This window comes from Cuculus canorus, chromosome 11 (assembly GCF_017976375.1).
Source record: "Cuculus canorus isolate bCucCan1 chromosome 11, bCucCan1.pri, whole genome shotgun sequence".
In the NCBI taxonomy this organism is placed as follows: Eukaryota; Metazoa; Chordata; class Aves; order Cuculiformes; family Cuculidae; genus Cuculus; species Cuculus canorus.
The window spans coordinates 18,094,777-18,116,194 of record NC_071411.1 but is presented as its reverse complement, the minus strand read 5'-3'; the positions used below and the strand labels follow the sequence as shown (position 1 = coordinate 18,116,194).

The 21,418-nt window shown below is 43.1% G+C and overlaps 1 protein-coding gene across 2 annotated transcripts in view; it reads left to right on the top strand.

Moving 5' to 3' along the window:
• The window catches only part of PTPRG (protein tyrosine phosphatase receptor type G), a 416,754-nt gene extending 396,161 nt beyond the window's left edge, over positions 1–20,593 (top strand). For both annotated transcript variants that reach the window (XM_054076618.1, XM_054076619.1), the window contains exons 17-29: positions 1,392–1,474; positions 1,701–1,835; positions 2,014–2,148; positions 2,551–2,723; positions 3,771–3,906; positions 4,250–4,396; positions 6,205–6,298; positions 7,578–7,654; positions 8,082–8,210; positions 10,426–10,572; positions 11,359–11,501; positions 14,610–14,745; positions 15,577–20,593. In XM_054076618.1, coding sequence (XP_053932593.1) covers positions 1,392–1,474; positions 1,701–1,835; positions 2,014–2,148; positions 2,551–2,723; positions 3,771–3,906; positions 4,250–4,396; positions 6,205–6,298; positions 7,578–7,654; positions 8,082–8,210; positions 10,426–10,572; positions 11,359–11,501; positions 14,610–14,745; positions 15,577–15,723 — 1,682 coding nt within the window. In that variant the 3' untranslated portion in view covers positions 15,724–20,593. The remainder of the gene's footprint in view (positions 1–1,391; positions 1,475–1,700; positions 1,836–2,013; positions 2,149–2,550; positions 2,724–3,770; positions 3,907–4,249; positions 4,397–6,204; positions 6,299–7,577; positions 7,655–8,081; positions 8,211–10,425; positions 10,573–11,358; positions 11,502–14,609; positions 14,746–15,576) is intronic.
• Positions 20,594–21,418: the final 825 nt, after the last annotated feature.

Below are 21,418 nucleotides of genomic sequence, written 5' to 3'. Positions count from 1 at the left end.
GGAGGAATAACTGGGATAAATTGATGATCAGAGCTCTTCTGCCCGCTAACATCTGAAAACTAGCCTAAGGGAAGTGCATGGTGGAGCAAAGAGTTTTATTGATGATCCCTGGGATTCCCTTATAATCCCAAAAGTGCTAAATCATACAGAAGGTGTCTGCTATATTTCAGACTGCTTCAGCTGTGTGTGCAACTTGCACAAACGGTGATCCTTGTAGCACAGTGCAGGCTTTGCTTGTATTCCTCTGAGAACTGCAAATCTGGACTCTGCTCTAGAGTGCAAATTATTGCAGATCTGGGATGGAAACTTTTTCCATATTCTTCTCTGATGTGGAACAAATGGCAGATGCAGCAGCAACTGTGGTTTAGGAACAAAGGTGGGAAGCAACTGATAAAAGATACACAGTGTTGGTAAAAATTGCAATTAATCTTGAATGGATTTGATAGCATAGGGAGGAAATGCGTGTCTCTGACAGATTCCCAGAAGTCATCAAGGTGCTGGCCGAGGACCAGTTCCCAGGCCTGCAAAAGACTGGCTGTGTGGCCTTGGGCAAGGGGGATTCATTGTGGTTATCCCAACTCTGATTGTAGACATAGATGTCTGGTTCCTCTAGGCGTATGAGAGAGGTACCATGGGAGAACTGGAGCAGACACTTCAGTCCTCCAGATTGCCCCTGAAGGAACCTCTCTTTCCCTTGGTGTTCAAGGAAGGCAACTGAAACCAGACTCTTCATGACTAAAGTTAGTCTGCGTGTCTCATCTCTGCATGTGTTGGAAGTGCTACCCAGCCCAATGCTGATGCCTAGAAGCAGGAGAAGGATTGCAATTTTGTTCTGATGTAATCTAGAAGTCAATCGTTTGGGTGGAAGGAAAAAGAGCTAAACAGCGTGACCTGAAGTTTGTCCTGCTGGTGGTGAAGGAGCGAGGACATTCGCTCAGCTCCCAGAGGCAGCATCACTGTGAGCCCAACACCAAGTGGCGGATAATGAGCTCAGACACTGAGCCGAGCAAGGGCAGCTTTGCTGCCTGCGAGAGCAGAGCCGATGTCTCCGCATGGTGTTACCCAGGCCTGCAGGGTGCCCTGGCCCTTTGAATCACACTGCACTGTGTGACGTGGATGATGTTGGAGAGCTTGCTCCTGAAGCTCCAGCATCCTTTAAAGAGGTGTCCCAGCATGAACCACTTACTTTAAGGGATGTGGAGCCTGAGGACCTGCTACCATGAGCAGTTGACCAAGAACAGATACTCCCATGTACCCCTCGACACTAATCCAAGACCCATTTCCTCCATGGATTAATGGGGGTTACTCGAATACCTAGAAAATGGGATGTTTACCTGCAGTTCTGCGCTGTTTCTCCTTAATGCTTCTCCGCTCTCTTTTTCATCCTGCAGATGATCACAGCAGGGTGAAGCTAAGGCCTTTACCAGGAAAAGATTCTAAGCACAGTGACTACATTAATGCTAATTATGTCGATGTAAGTTGTTTAAATTGTTTTATCTTCTCTAACTCTGATTCCTTCCACAAGGAGGAAATGTTGCCGCTTGAGAATGGTCATGTTTTCCAACTTCATCTGGTAATTTTGCTACAAATTCCTTGCTATTCTGAATGAGAAAGGCACCTTTCTTTGTTACCTTTCAAATATTAATATGTCTGCCATGATATTGCTTTCATCTCACTTGGCATTATGGTTTTCTTTGAAGGGTTACAACAAAGCAAAAGCCTACATTGCTACCCAGGGACCTTTAAAGTCTACCTTTGAAGATTTCTGGAGGATGATTTGGGAACAAAATACTGGAATCATTGTCATGATCACAAACCTTGTTGAAAAAGGAAGAGTAAGAGATTTTCTAGTTTTAAATGATCTGGGACGATATATTGATGTATAATACGTAACAAACATAACGAAGGGATACATCGCTTGCCATGATTTTACCTTTTATAAATTCTTTAAACACAAATGTAATGCAGCAGCTCAAAACCTCAGCCAACTCACCCAACTATGTCTTTGTTCAGAGAAAATGCGATCAGTACTGGCCAACAGAGAACAGTGAGGAGTATGGTAACATAATCGTCACGCTGAAGAGCACAAACATTCACGCCTGCTATACTGTGCGCCGCTTCACAGTCAGGAACACAAAGATGAAAAAGGTGAGTAAAGCCCTCACTATTCCTATCCAGATGCCTTTTTTGTGTACGATGCGAGGCGCAGAGGAGTAAAATTCAGCATTTGCATGGCCCACCTGAGGTAGCAGGTGGATAGGAAATGAGCAAGCCAAGCCAGGATTGCAAGGAACTTGTGAAAGATTTAGCCTGTATTTCTTTTTCTCGATTTCACTGCCGCTTTGGTGTCATGGTTGTTACTGTTGTTACCTGTTCCCACATGTGTTGTTCCTTGAACTCTGTCTCCACCTAGCAGGAGGCAGAACTGCAGAGGATTTCTTCTGTTGAGTCACACACCTTTTCAACTGAGCAAGCCAGTAGGATTACATATCTTTCCATGCTTCTCTTCCCCTAATCTTTCTCTTCTTTCTGTGCACACTTTGCACACAGGGTCAGAAAGGAAACCCCAAAGGGCGTCAGAACGAGAGAACGGTTATTCAGTATCACTACACTCAGTGGCCCGACATGGGTGTGCCGGAGTACGCTCTGCCGGTGCTAACCTTTGTTAGGAGATCCTCCGCAGCAAGAACGCTGGACATGGGACCAGTGGTGGTGCACTGCAGGTATGATGGGTGAGATTAACTACTTCATGGGAAGCATATCTAGCGCACAGATTGTGATTTTACCTGCCAGCTAAGACAAATGCCAGAAGTTATTAACACAAAAGGAGTGTGCCAGCCCCAGGGAGTGCAGGTAGACTATGAGCTTACTTTGCCAGCATCTTAAGACACCTCCAGTGCAAAAGCTTCCTAGGTGCATTAGCAAAACCCTTTGTCATGATCCAGAGCTGCTGAGCGTTGCACTGATGTGGTTACGCAGTTCCTTGTTTGAAGCTTGTTTGTAGCCTGCCCATTTGGAGAGCAGGAAGGTCAGGATCACCTCTGCTGGCAGGCAACCACGTGGATGCACGGAAACCTGGGCACACGGTTGCCTCTGAACCACACTCACATTCACCGGCACTTGCAGTCAACAGAAGATCTCCCTTACATGAGTTAAGGGGTGTGGTCTTCTTCACTATGTGTGAGGGGGCTCTACAGCACCCTGAGTGAAAAGGAGAGGATGGTGGGGGTTAGAGCTCATTCCTGAGCAGAAACTGAAAAGTTCTGAACAGTTTTCCTCTTCTCTCTCTGTGCTGGGCCCAGGAACACCCTCCTCCTCTTCAAGGAGTCCTGCCTCCACAGGGTTGATCCACTCTTATACCTTTCTGTAGTTCTGGTACCACTTGCATTTCCGGAGCAGGATTACAGCTCCCCTCTGAAACTGAAGCCTTACTTCAAGTCTGAAGCCAATCAGGGCAGCCTCACATCCTGGAACAACCGTGATGGGCCAGGATCGCAACAGTTTGGCAATAGGGTGGATCTCTATTTGGCTTCTTCTAGCCAGCACCAGTAACAACAGCAGTGGAGACAGGACAGCCAAGTGTCAGATCCTGAAATATACGCATGGGAAAGTTCCCAGAAAACCAAAATATTGTTTAGAAACTTCCATGGTTGGGGCTAACAGCGGATGAAGGTCTGTGAACAGGAATAATTGCTTAGTTCTTTTCTGCTGTGGTGAACATGTACTTCCATCTAGTTGTGTTACATGGGTTTCTCTTATGTCTTCTACAGTGCTGGCGTTGGCAGAACTGGTACCTACATTGTGATAGACAGTATGCTGCAACAGATAAAAGACAAAAGCACAGTTAATGTCCTGGGTTTCCTGAAACATATCAGGACACAGCGCAACTACCTCGTCCAGACAGAGGTAAGGATTGCAGTGGGGTTGAATTGAAAGCCATGCTCATTTTTATGTTGTAATCAAAAAGGAAATGGGTGTTTCGGTTACATCCCTGTAAAAACTGAATACGTCACTGGGCAGTTTTTGCACTGGAATATCTCTCTTTTTCTTCATCAGAAACTTCAGATTTTGCTTTTGACTTACTCAGAGTTGTACGTACTTCTCTTGTAAATGTTTATTCTGGATTTAGCAGTATTTGCATGGGTGGCTTGTTTTGCACCCCCTTTCCTTTAGTGTGCTCTGCCCCTCAGTTAGAGCCAGCTGTTTAGTTTATTCCAAGTGCCTACGTGACATGCTGTTGTTTTTCTAGGAGCAGTACATTTTTATTCATGATGCCTTGTTGGAAGCCATCCTTGGGAAGGAGACTGAAGTATCTGCAAACCAGCTGCATAGTTATGTTAACAGCATCCTCATACCTGGCATAGGAGGGAAGACGCGACTAGAAAAACAGTTCAAGGTAAGGCTTATCACTGCCATCCAGAGGGACTTAATTTCCCTACTCTCTTTTGCATGGCCCGTCTTCACTGTCAGTTGTCATAGATAAGGAACTAAATCAGAACACTGTATTAGCACAGCATCCTGAGAAGTTTGGTCCTCAATAGTCTTAGCTGTGCTGCTGGATATCAGCGCTGACTCTTGGAAGTCAGAGGTGAGAAGAGGGACATGGACACTTGTTTGGAGTGTGCTGCTCGTCTCCCTCTTCCCATGGAGGCTTGGATGTTCCTGAGTCTGTGGTTAGCTTGGCTGGAAGTCTTCCTCCAAACTGTGGCTCTCATGCATATATATGGAGAAAGACATGAGATGAGATTCTTAACACCACCTACTATTTCAGCACTATAGATAAAGAATTAAAAATGTTTTAAGGCCAGAAAACACAATATGCCTTTCTCCTTGCTAATACTATGCTCGCTGCTTTTCCCTGCTGTGTCACAGCTGCTTTCATCCTGGCCAAAGTCAATTTTTTTGCCCAGATCTCCTATTTGAAAGGCAAGATTTTCTGAATGCGTTTTATTTGACTGCATTTAAAAATATTTTGTGAAACTTTGTATCATAAGAAGATTATACCTGACATCTGTTTTCACAACTAAACTCACTCTGTTAATAACTACCCAAGGAACTGAAACTGTTAAATTGTACCAGATGCCGAGCTATTCAAAAAGTGAACAGGCGCTTCTCAGAATTCACTTGTAGAAATCTCAGTACTTCTCCATTAGTCAAGACATTCCAGATGTTTAATCACTGACTTAAAGAAATAAGTGCACATGCACAAAATGCAGCAGGCGAAAGATTTCTTATTTTAAGAAGTGTTGCACTTTTACAAACAATACTAATTTATTTGTCTAAAGATGTTTTCTGTTGACATGTGGCAATATTTCAAAACCATTTTCAGAAATTACTTGCTCCGCCAAGGATGCACAGGTATTTAGCAACCCCATAACTTCTAACGAGGCTTCTGCCAGTACATAGATGAGTTGAGTGCTGTCTTGTTTAAAGTGCATTTGAAACTGGGATGTGACCAGCAGCAATCATTAAATCTTTCTCTCGTTTCTGCTGCTACTACAGAGGCGGCAGAAAATAACTTATGCTCATACCCAAGTGCATTAGTTTACATTCAACAATCTTACAGTAAAATTATGCTGAGTAACGAGTTGGTAGTGCAGGAGATTAAAAAGCCACCTTCACCCTTTGTGCTCTGGTAGAGTTTCCCCATACACTGAGGGAACACTCAAATACAAATGTGCCTCCCTTATTTTCCTTTGTGCCTCATAAGCAGCCCAGAATGAACTTGGCAAGCAGGAGAACGTAACCCACGGCCTCAAATGCCAGCCTGGTGGGTTGCACTAAGGCCTAGCAGGACAAGACAAGCTGCAAGAATGACCTGGCTTTTATTTTAGAGGAAAACATAAAAGTTTTGTTGTTTTATTTTGCTAGCTTTTATTCCTTGAGACCTGCTTCTGACTGAACATATCTGCAAGTCTTTGAAATATATTCTCAAAGATAACTAAATGTAGTGTTCTGTGAAAATACATTTTGGTGGAACTTCATTTTCAGGATGTTTTGAAGCTGAGCGCTGCAGAGATCTTTTTATCCATTAAACATGTTGTGTGAAAAGGATGATTTCCATTGGCATCTTGAGTACTTTAAGCAAGTTTAACAAAGCAGTTTATTCTTCTACTGATGCATCTTCGCAGGAGTTGGCAACGAAACCTCCTCTCTTCATTTAGAGCACTGTGAGGACTGACTTACTACTTTATTCTCTTTCAGCTGGTTACACAGTGTAATGCAAAATATGTGGAATGCTTCAGTGCTCAGAAGGACTGTAACAAAGAGAAGAACAGGAACTCATCAGTTGTGCCGTGTAAGATCACATCTTCGGTTTGATTACTGCCTAGCGTAACTTTTTGTAGTGAATTCTCCCAGTGTTATGCATGAAAAGGCATAGCCACTAGGAAGGAGAAATGTTATCTTTTGTTCAGACCAAGCTGTCTTGTCTTTCCAAATTACCCTGATGAAACTGAACAAAAGAGAATAGTCACAGTGTCAGCCAGATATACTGTCCAAGTGAAATGTTAATTTGAAGTGCTTAAGAATTTGAATAATTAGCTAGAGGATAAATCTATGGAATACTGAGAGAACTACTTTGATACTGCTCCCAGCTTAGGTGAGATCTCCCAGTGTGATTGGCACAAGTTGAATGTAATTCAGTCACTACACTCGGTTTCTTCATGAGCTTTCCCAAGATTTGAGGGTTTTTAGTGCCTGAGGCCAGAGTTTCACAGTCATTAATATGGAATCTGTGCATGGCTGCTGCCTGAGTGGTATGAATTTGCAGCAGACCAAGCACGGGCACAATGTCATGCCCGTCACAGTTCCCAGAGCACAGGACATACAGGACAGGGGATAGCCAAGCTTGCGCAAAATAATAATGGCACAGGTAGGGCCCATCATGAAGTTTATTAATAAAAAAAAAAGGAAAGTCACCAGAATATATCTTAAAAACAAATGTGAATGGGGCAGAAACAGTCTGTGCAACTTTGCACTCTGCAGTGATTTTGGTTTGGCACTGGGAGCCTGTCCGTTGGTTTGAGGGTGTTGTTGAACCCAGCCCTCAAACACCGAGAAGTATAGATCTGCAGGAGAACACACACAGGTTTGTGGGTGCTTACCTGCTCGGGGAGGGGTTTGTCTCTGGGGGTTATCTCACCCTCCAACCAGGAGGAGTAAGTGGTGGTAGTGCTACAGCATGGTTGGGGAAACAAAATGCATCGGCTGGGTTTGTGTGCTGCTGGAGACAAATGGAACACTACAGTCAAGAATTACCTGAAATCCCCTGTTATCACTGCATATACTGTTATTTGGTAATTCAGCCTGCTGTGAAAATCTTTGCTATAGTAAAATTTGATTCCTGAAATTACTTTGTCCTTGTGGGAATATTGTGCAACATTCTCTTTTATATCCTGTGTTAGCAGGCAATGCTTTAACGCAGTTAAAGTGCTGGCCTGCTCCTGCGGGAGGTGGGAGCTGCACACTGTTTGGTTTGTTAACGTCTGAGAAATTCTTACTTTCTGCATTGTGCCATGACCAGACTTTGATCTGGGGTTTTTTATTCGTGGTTTTTTTTTTTTTCCATCTTATAGCTGAGCGTGCTAGAGTGGGCCTGGCACCGCTGCCTGGAATGAAGGGAACAGATTACATTAATGCCTCTTATATCATGGTGAGGAAGCCAACACCTAATTACAAAGTAAAATCAATTCTAAGGTGCTAAATACCAGACGCTTATAATTGTCTTAATTCTGTATGTAATGGTTGTGTATTAGCAGATGAGATTTTAACACCTTCCCCATAATGTAAAGCTATTAACTGTGTTTTATTAAAGATTGTTGCCTAAAAAAATTAAATACAGGATGCGTTTAGATGGAATGTGTATTTCCATGAGATGCAGTCGAATAAAAACAGGGATTTAGAGTAAATGAAAACAACAGGGACTCTGCAGAATGAAACAGAGTTATAAAATTAGAGTCTGTGTGAAAATATTGTGGAATAAAATGAAATAGGGTCATTACACGTCCCTAAGGAAGAAATTAATGCTTTAAAAGTATTGAAGGCAGTAAGTAACTGTGTGGTTTGTTTTGCTGCAAAAGGGCTACTACAGGAGTAACGAGTTCATCATAACCCAACATCCGCTGCCACATACGACTAAAGATTTCTGGCGAATGATCTGGGATCACAACGCGCAGATCATCGTCATGCTGCCAGACAATCAGAGCCTGGTGAGTGCACGCCTCCCTCCCTGCGTGGTGCCGCAGCCACTCAGCCAAGCAGGGCACCACTGCAGGGACACTTAGTGACATCCTGTGGCTCTTCCCTGCTTGAGCCACCATCAATTTTCAAGCCACTGTCTCAAACTTTGCTGTGAGGTTGTTAGAAAAGACAAATTCCAAGATGTGGGGCTGTTCTTTGCTCTCCCCTTTTGCTCACTGCCGTGGGAAAGGTGCTGGATGGACCTCAGTGCTCACAAGCAGCACAATATTGATGGTGACCTCTGTGAAGGTCCTGAGGGCTGCCTGGCTGGCAGGATGCAAGGCATTGAGGGGACTGGGTGGCCACAAGGGGCCACAAGGAAGGACTTCAAGAGGAGCAGAAATATGAAGCAGGAACAGTGGGATAGTTATTTATTTGCCCAGGGGCTTAAGACTCAGGCCATGCAAGACTCTGGCTGTGCGAGGTTACAAATGATATTTTCAATGAAAGGAAAAAGTAAATATGTATGTTAATTTAAGTGGAAATAATGAGACGGAGAGAGAGAATAAGGAGACACAGGTGAAGTGCTAATCACTACTTCCAGATTTACTAGCACATCTCAAGAGGGCACGCTGAAAAGGATTAAGAACTAAACGGCTCGTTTTTTCGTGAATGCATCATTGAGGTGTATAGGCGATTGTAGCTGAGAGTGGAAGAGAAAGCACCTTCATTACAGCAGGAAAATAGCAGTCATGAGGGGCTACTAAAGAGGCAGCAGTCAATATGCTTCCTGCGTGCGGCGCGATGAAAGGGATTGCAGGCACTGCAAGGCAAATGGCGTTCAGAGAAATCCGATCGAATCAGAAAGCACTAATGAAATGAAAGTGTGTCAGGTGGAAATGAAGAGGCTGATCTTGTCGTTACAAGTACATGAAATTGCTCTGCAGAACAATAATGATGAAAGGGTAAGGGAGGAATGCTGGACTCAGCCACATCCCTTGCAAGGATTCCTGGTCCCTTCTCTCACCTTCAGCATTCCCAGTGGGTAGGTTGGCCAGCAGGGCAGTAGCATCCGCTCATTGCTCCGTGTTCGGTGTGGTTCGTGTGTCGGCTGGCAAGGAAGGGTGGCCTGGGGCTGAGGCAGTGTCACGGTGATGGATATGCAGTGGCAGAGGATGAGATGATAATGCAAGCCACCTGCTGCATGAGGGTGGCAAGACAGGTCACTTCCCGGCGGGCAGCGATGCTGCACTGCTTGCTGGGGCCTCTGCAGAATTGTCAAGGCACTCAGAGGACTTAGGACCCTAAGTCCCGTTTTCAGAATAAACATTTAAGGCCCAAATCTCAACAGTATCCTACATATTATGTGCATCAAGGCTCCAGGCCCACAGAAATAAGCCTGGTTTCAGACATGCTCATGGGATGAAGTGGGTTTGTAGCTCATCTTTTCTCAGGAGTAAAACGTGGGTTGTTCAGAGAGGCAGGTGCACAGCGCAGAGCATGCTGCCAGAGTAGCTGCTGTGCTTACGCTACGGGGCCAGTAGAGCCCCGAAGCCAGGAGGAGAAACAAGCTTTACATGTATGCGATGGCAGAGACTCATTTCCTTTCTCTGCAGTAAATTAGGAAGTCACAGTTATTTTTCAAAGAAGAGAAAGGAGTTTCACTGGAGAACTTGCATTAAGTTAAGGCAGTGTTTATTTCAAGGCTAAGAATATTTGGATTTCTTCCTTCCTCCGCTCCTCTCACTCCTAAAAATTCAAGCCCTATGTAAGTACCCATCAGTCCTCTACCTAGACATAATCCACAGACCTTGAGTTTTGGATTAGACAACAATAAACACAAATTAAAAATAATAAGCAATTACTTTTTAAAGGTCAATGAGTTTTTTCTAAACAGATATCTGTTTTTCATGCAAAACTTTGTAGGCAGGAGGTAATAAAGCCTGGGATGCAGTACGAAGGTTAAGTATGAGTGAGCTAAGATAACCATTTCCCTATGAAACCAATTAAAAAGCAGATGTTACCTGTTTGGACACACAAGGGGAGGATATGGCAGGCTTACTGCCTACTGTAATAGTAAGTATGTTTTAGACAGAAATAGTAAATCTGTGTTAGACAGAAATGTTTTTTAAAGGTCAGCTTCTGATCATCTGTATTTATCAAACCAATTTTTTGATCCACTGGATTTTTCAGTCACACACAAGGTACCTGAAAGGCTGCAGTAGTGTTGTTTCATTCCTCCAGGCAGAAGATGAGTTTGTGTACTGGCCAAGTCGCGAAGAATCCATGAACTGTGAGGCCTTTACTGTGACCCTTATCAGCAAAGACAGACTGTGCCTCTCTAACGAAGAGCAAATTATCATCCATGACTTTATCCTTGAAGCTACCCAGGTACAATAAACCTCCAAGTGTGGGTCTTGGCTTTTCACCAAAATGTTGTTAATGTTATTTAAATGTGGAAGATGAAGAGTTCAGAAAGAGTTTTGAAACCCATTTTCTTGTAAATGCATGTGCATGCATGTTGCTCACAAGGGAAAGGTATTCTCCTTGGCTCCTTCTCCCGCTCACATCCTCTGCTTCCAGGTAGATTTTTCTAGCTAGTGAGACCATAGTGTTAACTATTTGTCTGATTTGAAAGTGAAGACATTGGATTTTTATCTTCAAATCACACAAGTAGATTGAATTACTCTTTGTAAAGTACACCAAGGTTTATTGTCTTATTTCTGCTTATAAAATTGTTTGGGGGTCTTAATGAAGGGGTTTTATGTAAGCACATTTCTTTTGAGCTATAAACCTGCCTCTAGTTTGCTGTCCAGATTGCAGCTGGAATTTGCTGCAAAATATCAGTTTGCAAGCCCTTTTAAATTCAAATTCCTTGTTTGCTCTTCTCGTGTTTGACTTTTGAGCTATAAGGGCTCTGAGAGAGGTTTATATGGCTGTAAGCCCTGAACTGAAATTCAAATACTTTCATAAGATAAGCATTTTGTTAAAGTTGCATTATTTCGGGGTGTTCACTGTTACAGAGAATGTCGTGTGTCTCTCTTCTTCATTCTATATAAACTGTTTGGAAGAAGAAGGTCTCTCTTCAGTTTGTAGTGAGGCTCTTCCTGCTTTCTACCTGGAGTGGATAAATGTGAAACTAAAGTAGCTAATGCCCAGGCTGGTTTTTCATTGCAGGATGACTACGTTCTGGAAGTCCGCCACTTTCAGTGTCCTAAATGGCCAAACCCCGATGCTCCCATAAGCAGTACCTTTGAACTTATCAATGTAATCAAGGAAGAGGCCTTAACAAGGGATGGCCCCACCATAGTTCATGATGAGTATGTCAACTCTTTTCTCCCATTTATGTGCAGCTTGTACAAGGAGTTTCTCAGCTACAGGACACTTACTAGAGCTGATGTCCATTCTTGCAAGAAGCAGATGGGATTTAGTGGTCTGGGGAACAGGATCGGAATATTTCAACTTCCAAAGATGTGTTTTCAGTTGCCATCTGGGGACAAAGACTTTTTGCTTAGTGTATTTTTTATGTTGGTCATAATCGTAGGTGGACTCAAAAAGTGAGGCTGTTTGCTTTGTAAGCAGTTTGCGTTCTTCTGCACCTGGAAGTATCCCAAAAAATCCTACCACCTGTTTTGGAACCCAGCAGAGCCCTGGTTTAGCTGGGGCTCTAAGGCACCTAATATGGGCTTATGGAAACTGGTTTCAAAACAACCCAAGCTCCTGTCTAACAGCTTAGGTTTAATGTGCCATTTAAGATAGAACAAGCTTGGCTCAGCTGTCTCTCGGGATGAGCAGCAGAAGTATCTTCTGATGAAGGGCCTGGGTTTTCTGAGAGCAGATTTATTTTTCCTCTTTCCGCTTCCCCAAAATCACTCCAGGGGGCCCATATGGTGCCAAGTAGGAGGGAGGGAGCCCGCTAACGCAGGGCCGGCATGCCCCAACACTTGTCTCTTTTGTAGTGTGGTGGTGAGCATTGTCTTGCCAGCTATGCTTGAATGCCCAGTTATAAAAGGTGCTAAATATTGCATTGCATATTATTGCTTTGTGCACAACATGAAGCTGCAGAATAGATTATAGTGAAGCTGGAGCCTGCATCTAAAAGGATCTCTTTGGAGGGACTGTTTCCTGGTGGGCAGAGCTCTTCCTGGAGTCCTTCTGCCATTAAAATGCCCAGGAAGCCCAGTTTCTAACAGCGCTTCAGTTGCCCTTATAGCAAACACCAAGGCAGCATAAACGCTCCTGTACCTGCATCCCCCCACACTCAGGGGGTCGAGGGGGGGCATTATACCTTTTGTCACTGCTACAAAACAGAATTTGGGGGGAGTTCTTGGAAATCTTCACCTTTTGTGCAAAAACACACCCCCCCTGGTATTTCCGTGGTCAGATCAGCCCGTGTGCTGGTGTGCCACCACGTGCAGGTATCTGCCACTGCCAGAAGAGCTTTCGCTTCACACAGGTGTATTGCTGCTGCAACAGGTTTTCCCCAACAGACTCCTGCGCGTGGCGCCTCGGGCTGCAGCAAGTCGTTTTTCTCCCACCATCTCCCGCTTTGCTAATGCGCAGTGTAAGCTCTGTTGCCTTTTGCCAGCACTGATTAATTCCAGGCTAGTTTTAATATTCATGCTTTGGGTAGTCTGAAGTGAGGTTTTGCTACTCTTGCAGTATTTAAGATTATGTTTTACAAAATTAGAGCCATTATTGATTTGGGCATTTCATGCTAAACCAAAAGAAAAAGAAAAATCAAAATCGCATTCCTCACAGTGCTGAGTCATTCTTTCTGTAAATTGCTTTTTTGGTTTATTTGTCATATTCAATGATTTTATTTTTAGGCCTAATACATAATGTGGATTCTGCTTTTCATTGGAGCCTAAGCAAATGTAGCTGAAAATGAAAATTTCCCTTTACTACGTGCAAGAACTATATCACATAATCCTCTAATAATTACAACTGCAAATTAATTCCAAATATATGAATTTGCAGATAGTAAATGCATGTGGTATTTAGGAAGTACACGGTGGGATGAACTTGATAACGACATTTCAAAGAAGTTCAGAAATTCCAACTCAAGGCAGTAGTCAAAGTTTTTAACTATAACTGCCCATATGTAGGCGACTACGTAAAGATTTGGTGCATTATTCTCTGTGAGAAAAGCCTTTGGATCGTTGGGAGCTGGAGTTCATCAGTCCAAGTGAAAATGAGGCCTTCAGACCCTTAGAGGCATTTAGTTGTGTCCCATCGGGGACAAGCATTGGCCAATTTGTCCACTCTCCCTGTGGCTGATCAGTCACTGCCATCTGTAGAGTTCTGCACAAGTTCTGCTGCTTCTTCTGTAGACTTTCCATCAAATATAGCAAACTATTGTCATCGAATTTCTGTTTCCCTTTTCTAGGCAAATTGAGTTTGCAAAAATCACATGAAATTAAGTCAGCGTATGTCTTGATTTTCACAGGAATGCTGTAAAAAGTCCTGACGGTAATCTTCTGATTCCAGGTGGCTTTGCAGTATTTGTCCTTTATTTAAGTTTTCATGTCTAGCTCTCCAAACAGGTTTACAGAGCAAGTCAGCACCAATTTCGCCTTTTAAAAGTGAGGACATTTAGACAAGGACTTTCTCAAAGTCACAGAGCAAAGCCATGGCAAAGCCAGGACAGAGTACTGGGAGACAGGAGGATGGTTGAGGCTGCTCAGAAGCAGTTACAAGGCCCTGTTGCGTAGGATGCTCTGTCCCATGCTCCACAACTGCACTCCTGATTCACACATGCCCACAGATGTAGCAGCAGCGAGACTTCTGCCTGACCACTTCTCAAGGAGGCGTTGAGTCATGCTCCTCACGATGAACCGTTGCTCCGTTCTTACTAAATGGCAGCACAGTTCAACTCTTCAGAATCCGTAATGTCTCTTGGGTGCCCAGCTCAGGGATGTTGCCTTTTGCCGATGAATCAGACCTAAGGAAGACTTTGAGATATGCCCCATTTATTTGTGAGCACCTCGTATCCGTGTTAGTTTTGTATAATTGTCAGGTGTGGAGGAAGAGGCAAAGTCTCATTTCTTTCTAATCGTTTGTGTTTTGCTTGAGCTCCCACTAATGAATTTAAAATACGCTCAGCTGTAATGCAGATGCTTTCAGTACGTGTGGCATGTGAGAACTGATCTCAGTGTTATACTCTCCAGACTGGGTATTTTTAAATGGCTCACGTTCTTCTGCTGATACAGTTCTTTGTATTGAACGCTGCAGATACCTTGAGATGACTGGTGTACCATCCGATGTCTCCTATAAATTAGAATAACTAAAAATTAGCCAGTAGGAAGCAAGCATTTGACAGATACAAAGATGAACTATGAGATAAGACAATACTGACTTTTTCATGTCTCTGTGTTGATGCCCAGGTGTGTTTCTGAGTATCTTACCATTTTGGTGTGGTTTTTCAGGTATGGAGCTGTGTCAGCGGGAACGCTATGTGCCCTTACCACTCTGTCCCAGCAGCTGGAGAATGAAAATGCTGTCGATGTTTTCCAGGTGGCAAAGATGATAAATCTTATGCGGCCTGGAGTATTTACAGACATTGTAAGTCTTTAAATGAAATATAAATGGGTAGTTTACAAGGTTTTCATCTGAGACCAAAAGCATGAACTAAAGCACACATTGTGTGTGTTATCAAGCCCTACTGCACCTGCTAGCAAGCAGAATTGGCATTTGGGCTTTCTTTGTATATTTGTCGGTTTTTATAAACCTGAAACCCTCACTGTCAGACTCTGATTTACAGTTAAGCTTATTTCTCATCCAGCTGGGAGGGACGCTGCAGAGAAGGACCTTCCAGCTTGCCACCCACGTGCCAGCCCTGCGAGTTAAGCTGTGCTATTTAAACCTGGCACATTGTGCTCTGAAGGGTGTAGCGGGGCAGGCAGAGCTGCAGGGACATAAAGCTTCGACAGAGGGGCTGTTTCTTCACTGTACAGCAAGAGCAGCACCCTTGCTATTGTCTGCCTAGCGCTGCCGATACGAGGGAACAGCCCGGGGCTGAGCTGTGGGCTTGTCCTGCCCTCCTGTCATGTTTCATAGTAGAACAGAAATAATACCATCTACCCAAAACTGGAATTTTGGGTTGACCAGGTTAACTGGGTTATCAGAGCTAATTGCTCTCTGTTTCTTTGCTGTAAAATCACAGAATCATTTAGGTTGGAAAAAATCTTTAAATTCATCGAGTCCAGCTGTAAACCCAACACTGCCAACTCCACTGCTAAACCGTGTCCCTGAGTGCCACATCTACAACCATCCACATCTGCACAGATACTTCTAGTAATAAATATCCGTGACCTTCCCTGGAAATGCCAGATTGAAGTGCCAGTCACTTACTTACACAAAATGTGTTGAAATAACTTCTCTTTTCTTTTCCAGGAACAGTACCAGTTTCTTTATAAGGCAATGCTAAGCTTGGTCAGCACTAAGGAGAACGGAAATGGTCCCATGACACTGGACAAAAATGGTGCTGTGATGGCCAGTGACGAATCTGATCCCGCAGAAAGCATGGAGTCTCTTGTCTAATTGGAAACCTGAAAAGGCACTTAATTTGTAGAACTTCTGAAGACTGAGTGAACTTTTTTGAGGCCTTTTTTGCCAGACTCTAGGTTATACAATAACCCAATTACTTTTTTACACTGATAAAAGTTTTGATATTTATTTTTTGCCATTTTATGTCTTAATGGTATCCTACTGAGCATTTGCACCTCTGTTTATTTCACACAGTGAAACACAATTTTACCTAGTTTGCACTATATGATCAGTGTTACTGCCTATAATATTCTAATACAAGACAAGCCCTGATGTGACATTCCATGACAACAAGCATTCGCTTTCTCTGTTTTGTTTAATGCAGTGAAGTTTTGCTAACTACAGTGACCCTCGAATCTTAAATCTTGAATGCTAGGCCAGATGGGTTCTTTCTACGACAGATACTGTACCCCTCCATACCATATTTATTATTTTAATGATCACGTCACAGCTTTGGTAACGGCATTCTGCATTCCAGAGGAGCGGGTGAGCAGTGTTCATCCTTTCCTGACAAAACATGGCAGGCGATTATTAGCTACAGTGAAGGTGTAGTAGCCTTGTGGAGCCGAAACAATTATTTCTGTATTGTTTCCAATCGCTGTTTTGTACATTCACAGGCCTAAGACTTGCTTCACATGGAATACATAAATCACATACGATGTAAATCTAAATTAGATGCAATTCATATGTGGGACACAGTGATAGGTTTTGAAGTTATGATTTCCAAGTTTCCCCAGGTGTTCAGAAAAATAATCATTTTAGTTTTTAACCAGCCCTGTGATGGGAAAGTATTTGGATTTTATTCTCATCAGAGCCAGTACAGTGAGAAATCTACTACAACCCCAAGTCAGACCTGTTTTCAGATATATTGAAGGTAGCAATATTTTACATTACTAAGCTATTCAATATTTTAAACACATTAATTTCCTTACTATTTCTTGAATATGACCTCACACCTAATGGTATGTTACATGGTGACAGGCGTTTCTTAATTTCATAACTGTTAGATGCCATTTTTACAGGTGTGTAATTTTCATACTTTAGTGCTAAAACATAAAGTACTGATCCATATTTACTGGTGAAGCAAACTAATAAAAAAAACTACCTATAAAGTTACATTCTCCCTCTTTTTTTTGCCAGACTAATTCTTTAGCACAAACCTAGCTTCTTGTGTTTTCCTTCCCACACCAATAAAATGTTTTCCCCCAGATTATAGAAATAATTGAATTACTATTTGGAGCATTTAAGTTTACATCCTCACTGGCTCCCTTCTCCTCTGTATTTGGTCACAAATCAACAAGGTCCATCTGTATTTAACAGAAGAAGTAAGCACATACTTAATTCTCCTGAAAATTAAAGCTCCTTCGTAGCTCGGCTGAGTAGGGAGAGGTCATTGAATCTGCCTTGAAAAGGAAATATGGCATTGCAACCATCCTGACGTTCAGTATCCAGTTAAAGGCACTATCCCGTTTATACGGCATTTTTTTCTTTATTTTTAAATTTCTGCTGCACTGTATTTTTTTTCAGGACTTGTCAAAATGTTACAGCATACTTTTCATTTAACTGTAAACCTATTCAGTTCTGCCAGTCGGATCTTGCTGAAATTGAGACATCTGGCAAGGCAAAACCCACTTCTTTTGTTGCAGGGAAGGGCAGGGAGGAAGGTTAGCGAAGAGGAAAGGTCTGTGTACTTTCACACGCAGGGAAGCCAAAAGCAGCTGCTTAGAAGGATACTGAGAGTAGGCATTTCGGTGCAGAACCTCCTGAGGTATGAAGCTGAGACGGCCTCGCTGAGAGCAGAGGAGCCGTGCAGACTGGTATGTGCTAACAGTGGCCTTTTATTTGTAGTATGGGGAAGATAGATGTGGATGCGCTTAATTCCAGCACCAAATTATTTAAGGATTCATCAGCAACCTTTTCCATAGTTACTTTTTCCTTCTCAATTTGTTGATTCCCTCTGTACAAGTGATCCAAACAACTGGTGATGCTGACAGCGTAACATGTCCGTGGTTTTAGTGAGGAAATCCCGTGTCCAGCCCCAGCTAGTCCGAAAAATGTGCAACGTACTTCAAAAGATGTTTCGTAGTTTGCATCCCCTTCGCACTGGGACAAGCCAGCGCCGGGGAAGGAATCAGTTAACTCTGGTAGGAGTTAAGACCGGCTCTCCAGTTGCTATAACTCCATAATGAGGATTGTTTAAGCAAGGATTCGAGTCCTCCCGCCTGCGAGGGCTGGCAGGTTTTGCTGAGTGGTCCGCTGGCCAGTGTGCACCCACGAGAGAGGCTGTGGAGCTCCCATGCCCCTAGAGCTTATCCTGGCCCCAGGCAACTGCCGCTGGTAGCGTAAAGGGACTCTGGTGAGTTGGATCAGTTCAATCTGAAGTATTTCAGTTCCTGAGAGGTGTAGGGAGAAGTTACGAATTCAAAGCCTGACAAGAGCTAAGTGACACAAAGATTACTGCAGGCATCAAGAGGGCTGGATTTGTTCAGTACTTTCGGCTGATTACTTTTCATTTCAGTGGCATGATGGAAGATAACTGTGGTTCGTGACACACTGCCTGAATACCCTTGGTTTAATCCCTTCCCTTCTCACAAGTTTCAAAATTCTCTGAAAGAAAGCTGTGGGGGTTGAACTTCTTCAGGTGCTTTGGAAATCCATGCATTTGCATTGGCATTTTCACACACCTGAAATACTTTTGGGGTTTAATCCATGGGGAAATAATTTACGCTGGTGTTCTTTGAGTTCTCCACAGATTTTTTTCTTGGCGGGGGCGGGGGGGGCTCAAGCTGTGGGTTAAGTGCTATGCTGACAGTCGGAGAGCCAGAAGATGGTAGTGATGCGTTAGGCTTGGAGTGGATGAAGCTAGGAATTATTTGTGAAGGTCAGGATTAAGAGTCCCTAGGAGCCAAGTCTGTCCTGTAAGCAACTGCAGTTCTGCTCTCTCACATGGATTTGCATCTCTTTCCCTGGGACTGAGCGAGACTGGCAGAAGGCGTGTGTGTGTGTCTCTGTGTGTGTGTGTGTGTGTGTGTGTACAGAGATTTACAACCGTAGAGCTCCTCTGAGATGCTCTCGTGTGTCTCTCTGACCAAAGTCCCACTCTGAGCTCCCCTCACCTTAACCAGCTTTCGGCATTTGGTTGGGATGTCTTTCAAGCATCAGAAGTTGCCAGATAACGTGCAAGCCCGCAAATTAAAAGAACCCAAGTATATCCCATCACTATAAAATGTGGTCCTTAGCAGCAGCCCTGAGAAATAAGGACATAAAGGACTGAAGCACACATGCCTATTTGTATCTACATTTAGAGAATGTTATTTTTCTGTGTCTTGCATGTGCACTGCGCCCACAGACCACGTGAAAGACATAAAAGATTCATGTGTTGAGCCCATAAAAGCAGCCAAGCTTTCCAAGAGGGAATGCTTGGGAAGCTGCTGTGTCATCGTAACATCTCAAACTGGCGACCGTCTCAGCCAAATGCCCCTTCCTCCCAACCCTTGCTGGCCGGGACCTTGGCACCGGCAGGCAGGGCTGGAGGAGCCGGCAGGGCTGCTCAGGTGGGCAGGCCAAGAGCCAGGTCTGAAGAACCTTCGCTCTAAACAGCGTTTGTCTTTAGTATTTCACAGGGTCTGTTTCCAAATGTGAATTTAGAAACAGGGAAAAAGAAAAATCCCAAACCTTTCGACTACTTCTTGTGTGTGACTCTTTCTGTGCTGTGGGTCTTCTCGGTTAGTGCAATCATTTACAGGATCTGCAAGATTTCAGTTGTTTTTCCAGTTTCTGACTCCTTGAATTGCTTGAACCCAGAGTGAAATAGTGGAACATTAGGAGAAGAGTCTTTATGACACAGCACAACTGCCTTCTTAATCTTTTTTTTTTTGTTTGAGCTGATATATTTTATTTAAAAGCTGAAAAGTATAGCTATCGATTCTACCAAAGATACACGCTACTAATTCTCAGCAAAACAAAACCAACTTAAAAAAAAATTAAAACATAGTTGTCTTAAAGACTTCACAGTCTCTCTCAAACTCATGTCTCTTGACATCACATCTTGTGTTCTGATGTTTATGTTCAAATGGTGCCAGTGAATATTTATATGAAGGGAAAATGCCTATTTCTTAATCCACTGCATTGCTTTGCTGCTTTTTCTTTTCCTTTTTTAACAGAAGTAATTCAGCTCTTGCTGTTACCCCTTTGCTCTTCTCTCTGTTGCCATTCTAACAATGTGAACTGCATTGGCTTTACTTATCAAAGGAGAAGGAATGCAAAAATAAAGAGAGAAGGAACTGTAATGAAGAGATTTGGCCTCTACTTTGTCTTAGCTGTTAAACTGTTTTTAGTGTTTTTGTTAACTCTTTGCAAAGGGAAGCATTTTCTACAGAGGATAATTAATTTCAAGAAAAATGTCTTGAGTTTTAAGAATAAACGTGTCTCCAAAAGAGGAGATAATCAATTTTATACAATGTCACAACTCTCCAACATTTGGGGTAGTGACTCTTTTTGTTTTCTTAGAACATTTGAAACTAGAAAGCAGCCGTTGTTTGTAAAGACCGAAGCATTCGTGTGTACTCCTGTTTTCTTTTCCTTCATTTTTAAAATAGCAAAGTCATTAAAACTGTAAATATTTTGTTGCTTGAATAAGCATCTTCTGGGAACTTTGTATCTATGGTATATAATCATAGAATTTTATATTTTCATATAAAGCTAATTTTTTTCTAGTTTCACCTCCTTCCTAGTTCTGTGGTGGCTATGTGACTACAAACCTTCTGTGTACCGAGGTAGTGAGACACCGTCATCCCACTCCACAACAGATTTCCCCACACGTCATTTCTTTGGGGCAGTGATTGTGAAAGTTGAAATTCTTCTTTTTTTTTTTCTTTTTTGGATTCCATTGTCAGTGTGTGCAATAGGAATTAGACTTAGCCAGTCACTGGATACGTTTGTCTCATTGATCCATTCGGAAAACAAAAAAAATGTGGTGTTTGGTTTGGGGAGAGGGTGGGAGGGAGCACTTCGAGGGAGATCTTTTGTTCGGTTTGGTTTGGTTTTTGTTTGGGGGTTTTTGTAACTTGAAGAATCCTTTTTTTTTGTTATGTTAAACTATATCAAATCATTCTATTATAGTGTTATTTAATATGTAAATTGTATTGCTATACATAAAATAAAGTATGGTTTTTGATGTATTTACAGACTCCGTCCTTATTTGCATCAAATACACACACAGAACAGATGCGCGAGTCAGTATTTCATTGTCCCGGGTGTGCAGGAAGAATGATGAGATCCAAGGCCTGCTTTGATAACGTCTCAGATTCCCAAGCAGCGTTGAGCTGGGAGCTGCCTCTCAGACATTGGAGATCACTGTTCTTCTGTCATTGTCTCCTATGATTAGAGAGCTGCTGTAACCCCTTCCCTCTCCACCACGGCTCCTCCACAGGCTGCTGTGACCCCTCACGACCCTTTTGGAAGGGGGATTGTCTCCATTCGGAACGGGACCTCAGAGCCCTGGTGTTCTTGCCAGCTCCTTTGGGGTGCTCATCCTTAGGTCTGACTCTGGTTTATCAGAGTGTCGCTGCCAGGTGGAATGAGGGCTTCCACCTCCCACCATCGCCTGAGTTACTGGGATAACCGGCATCTACTTGCCACTCAGCTAACCCAGTGCTGTGGTAGGAAAAGGTAAAGTACTTATCCCCAT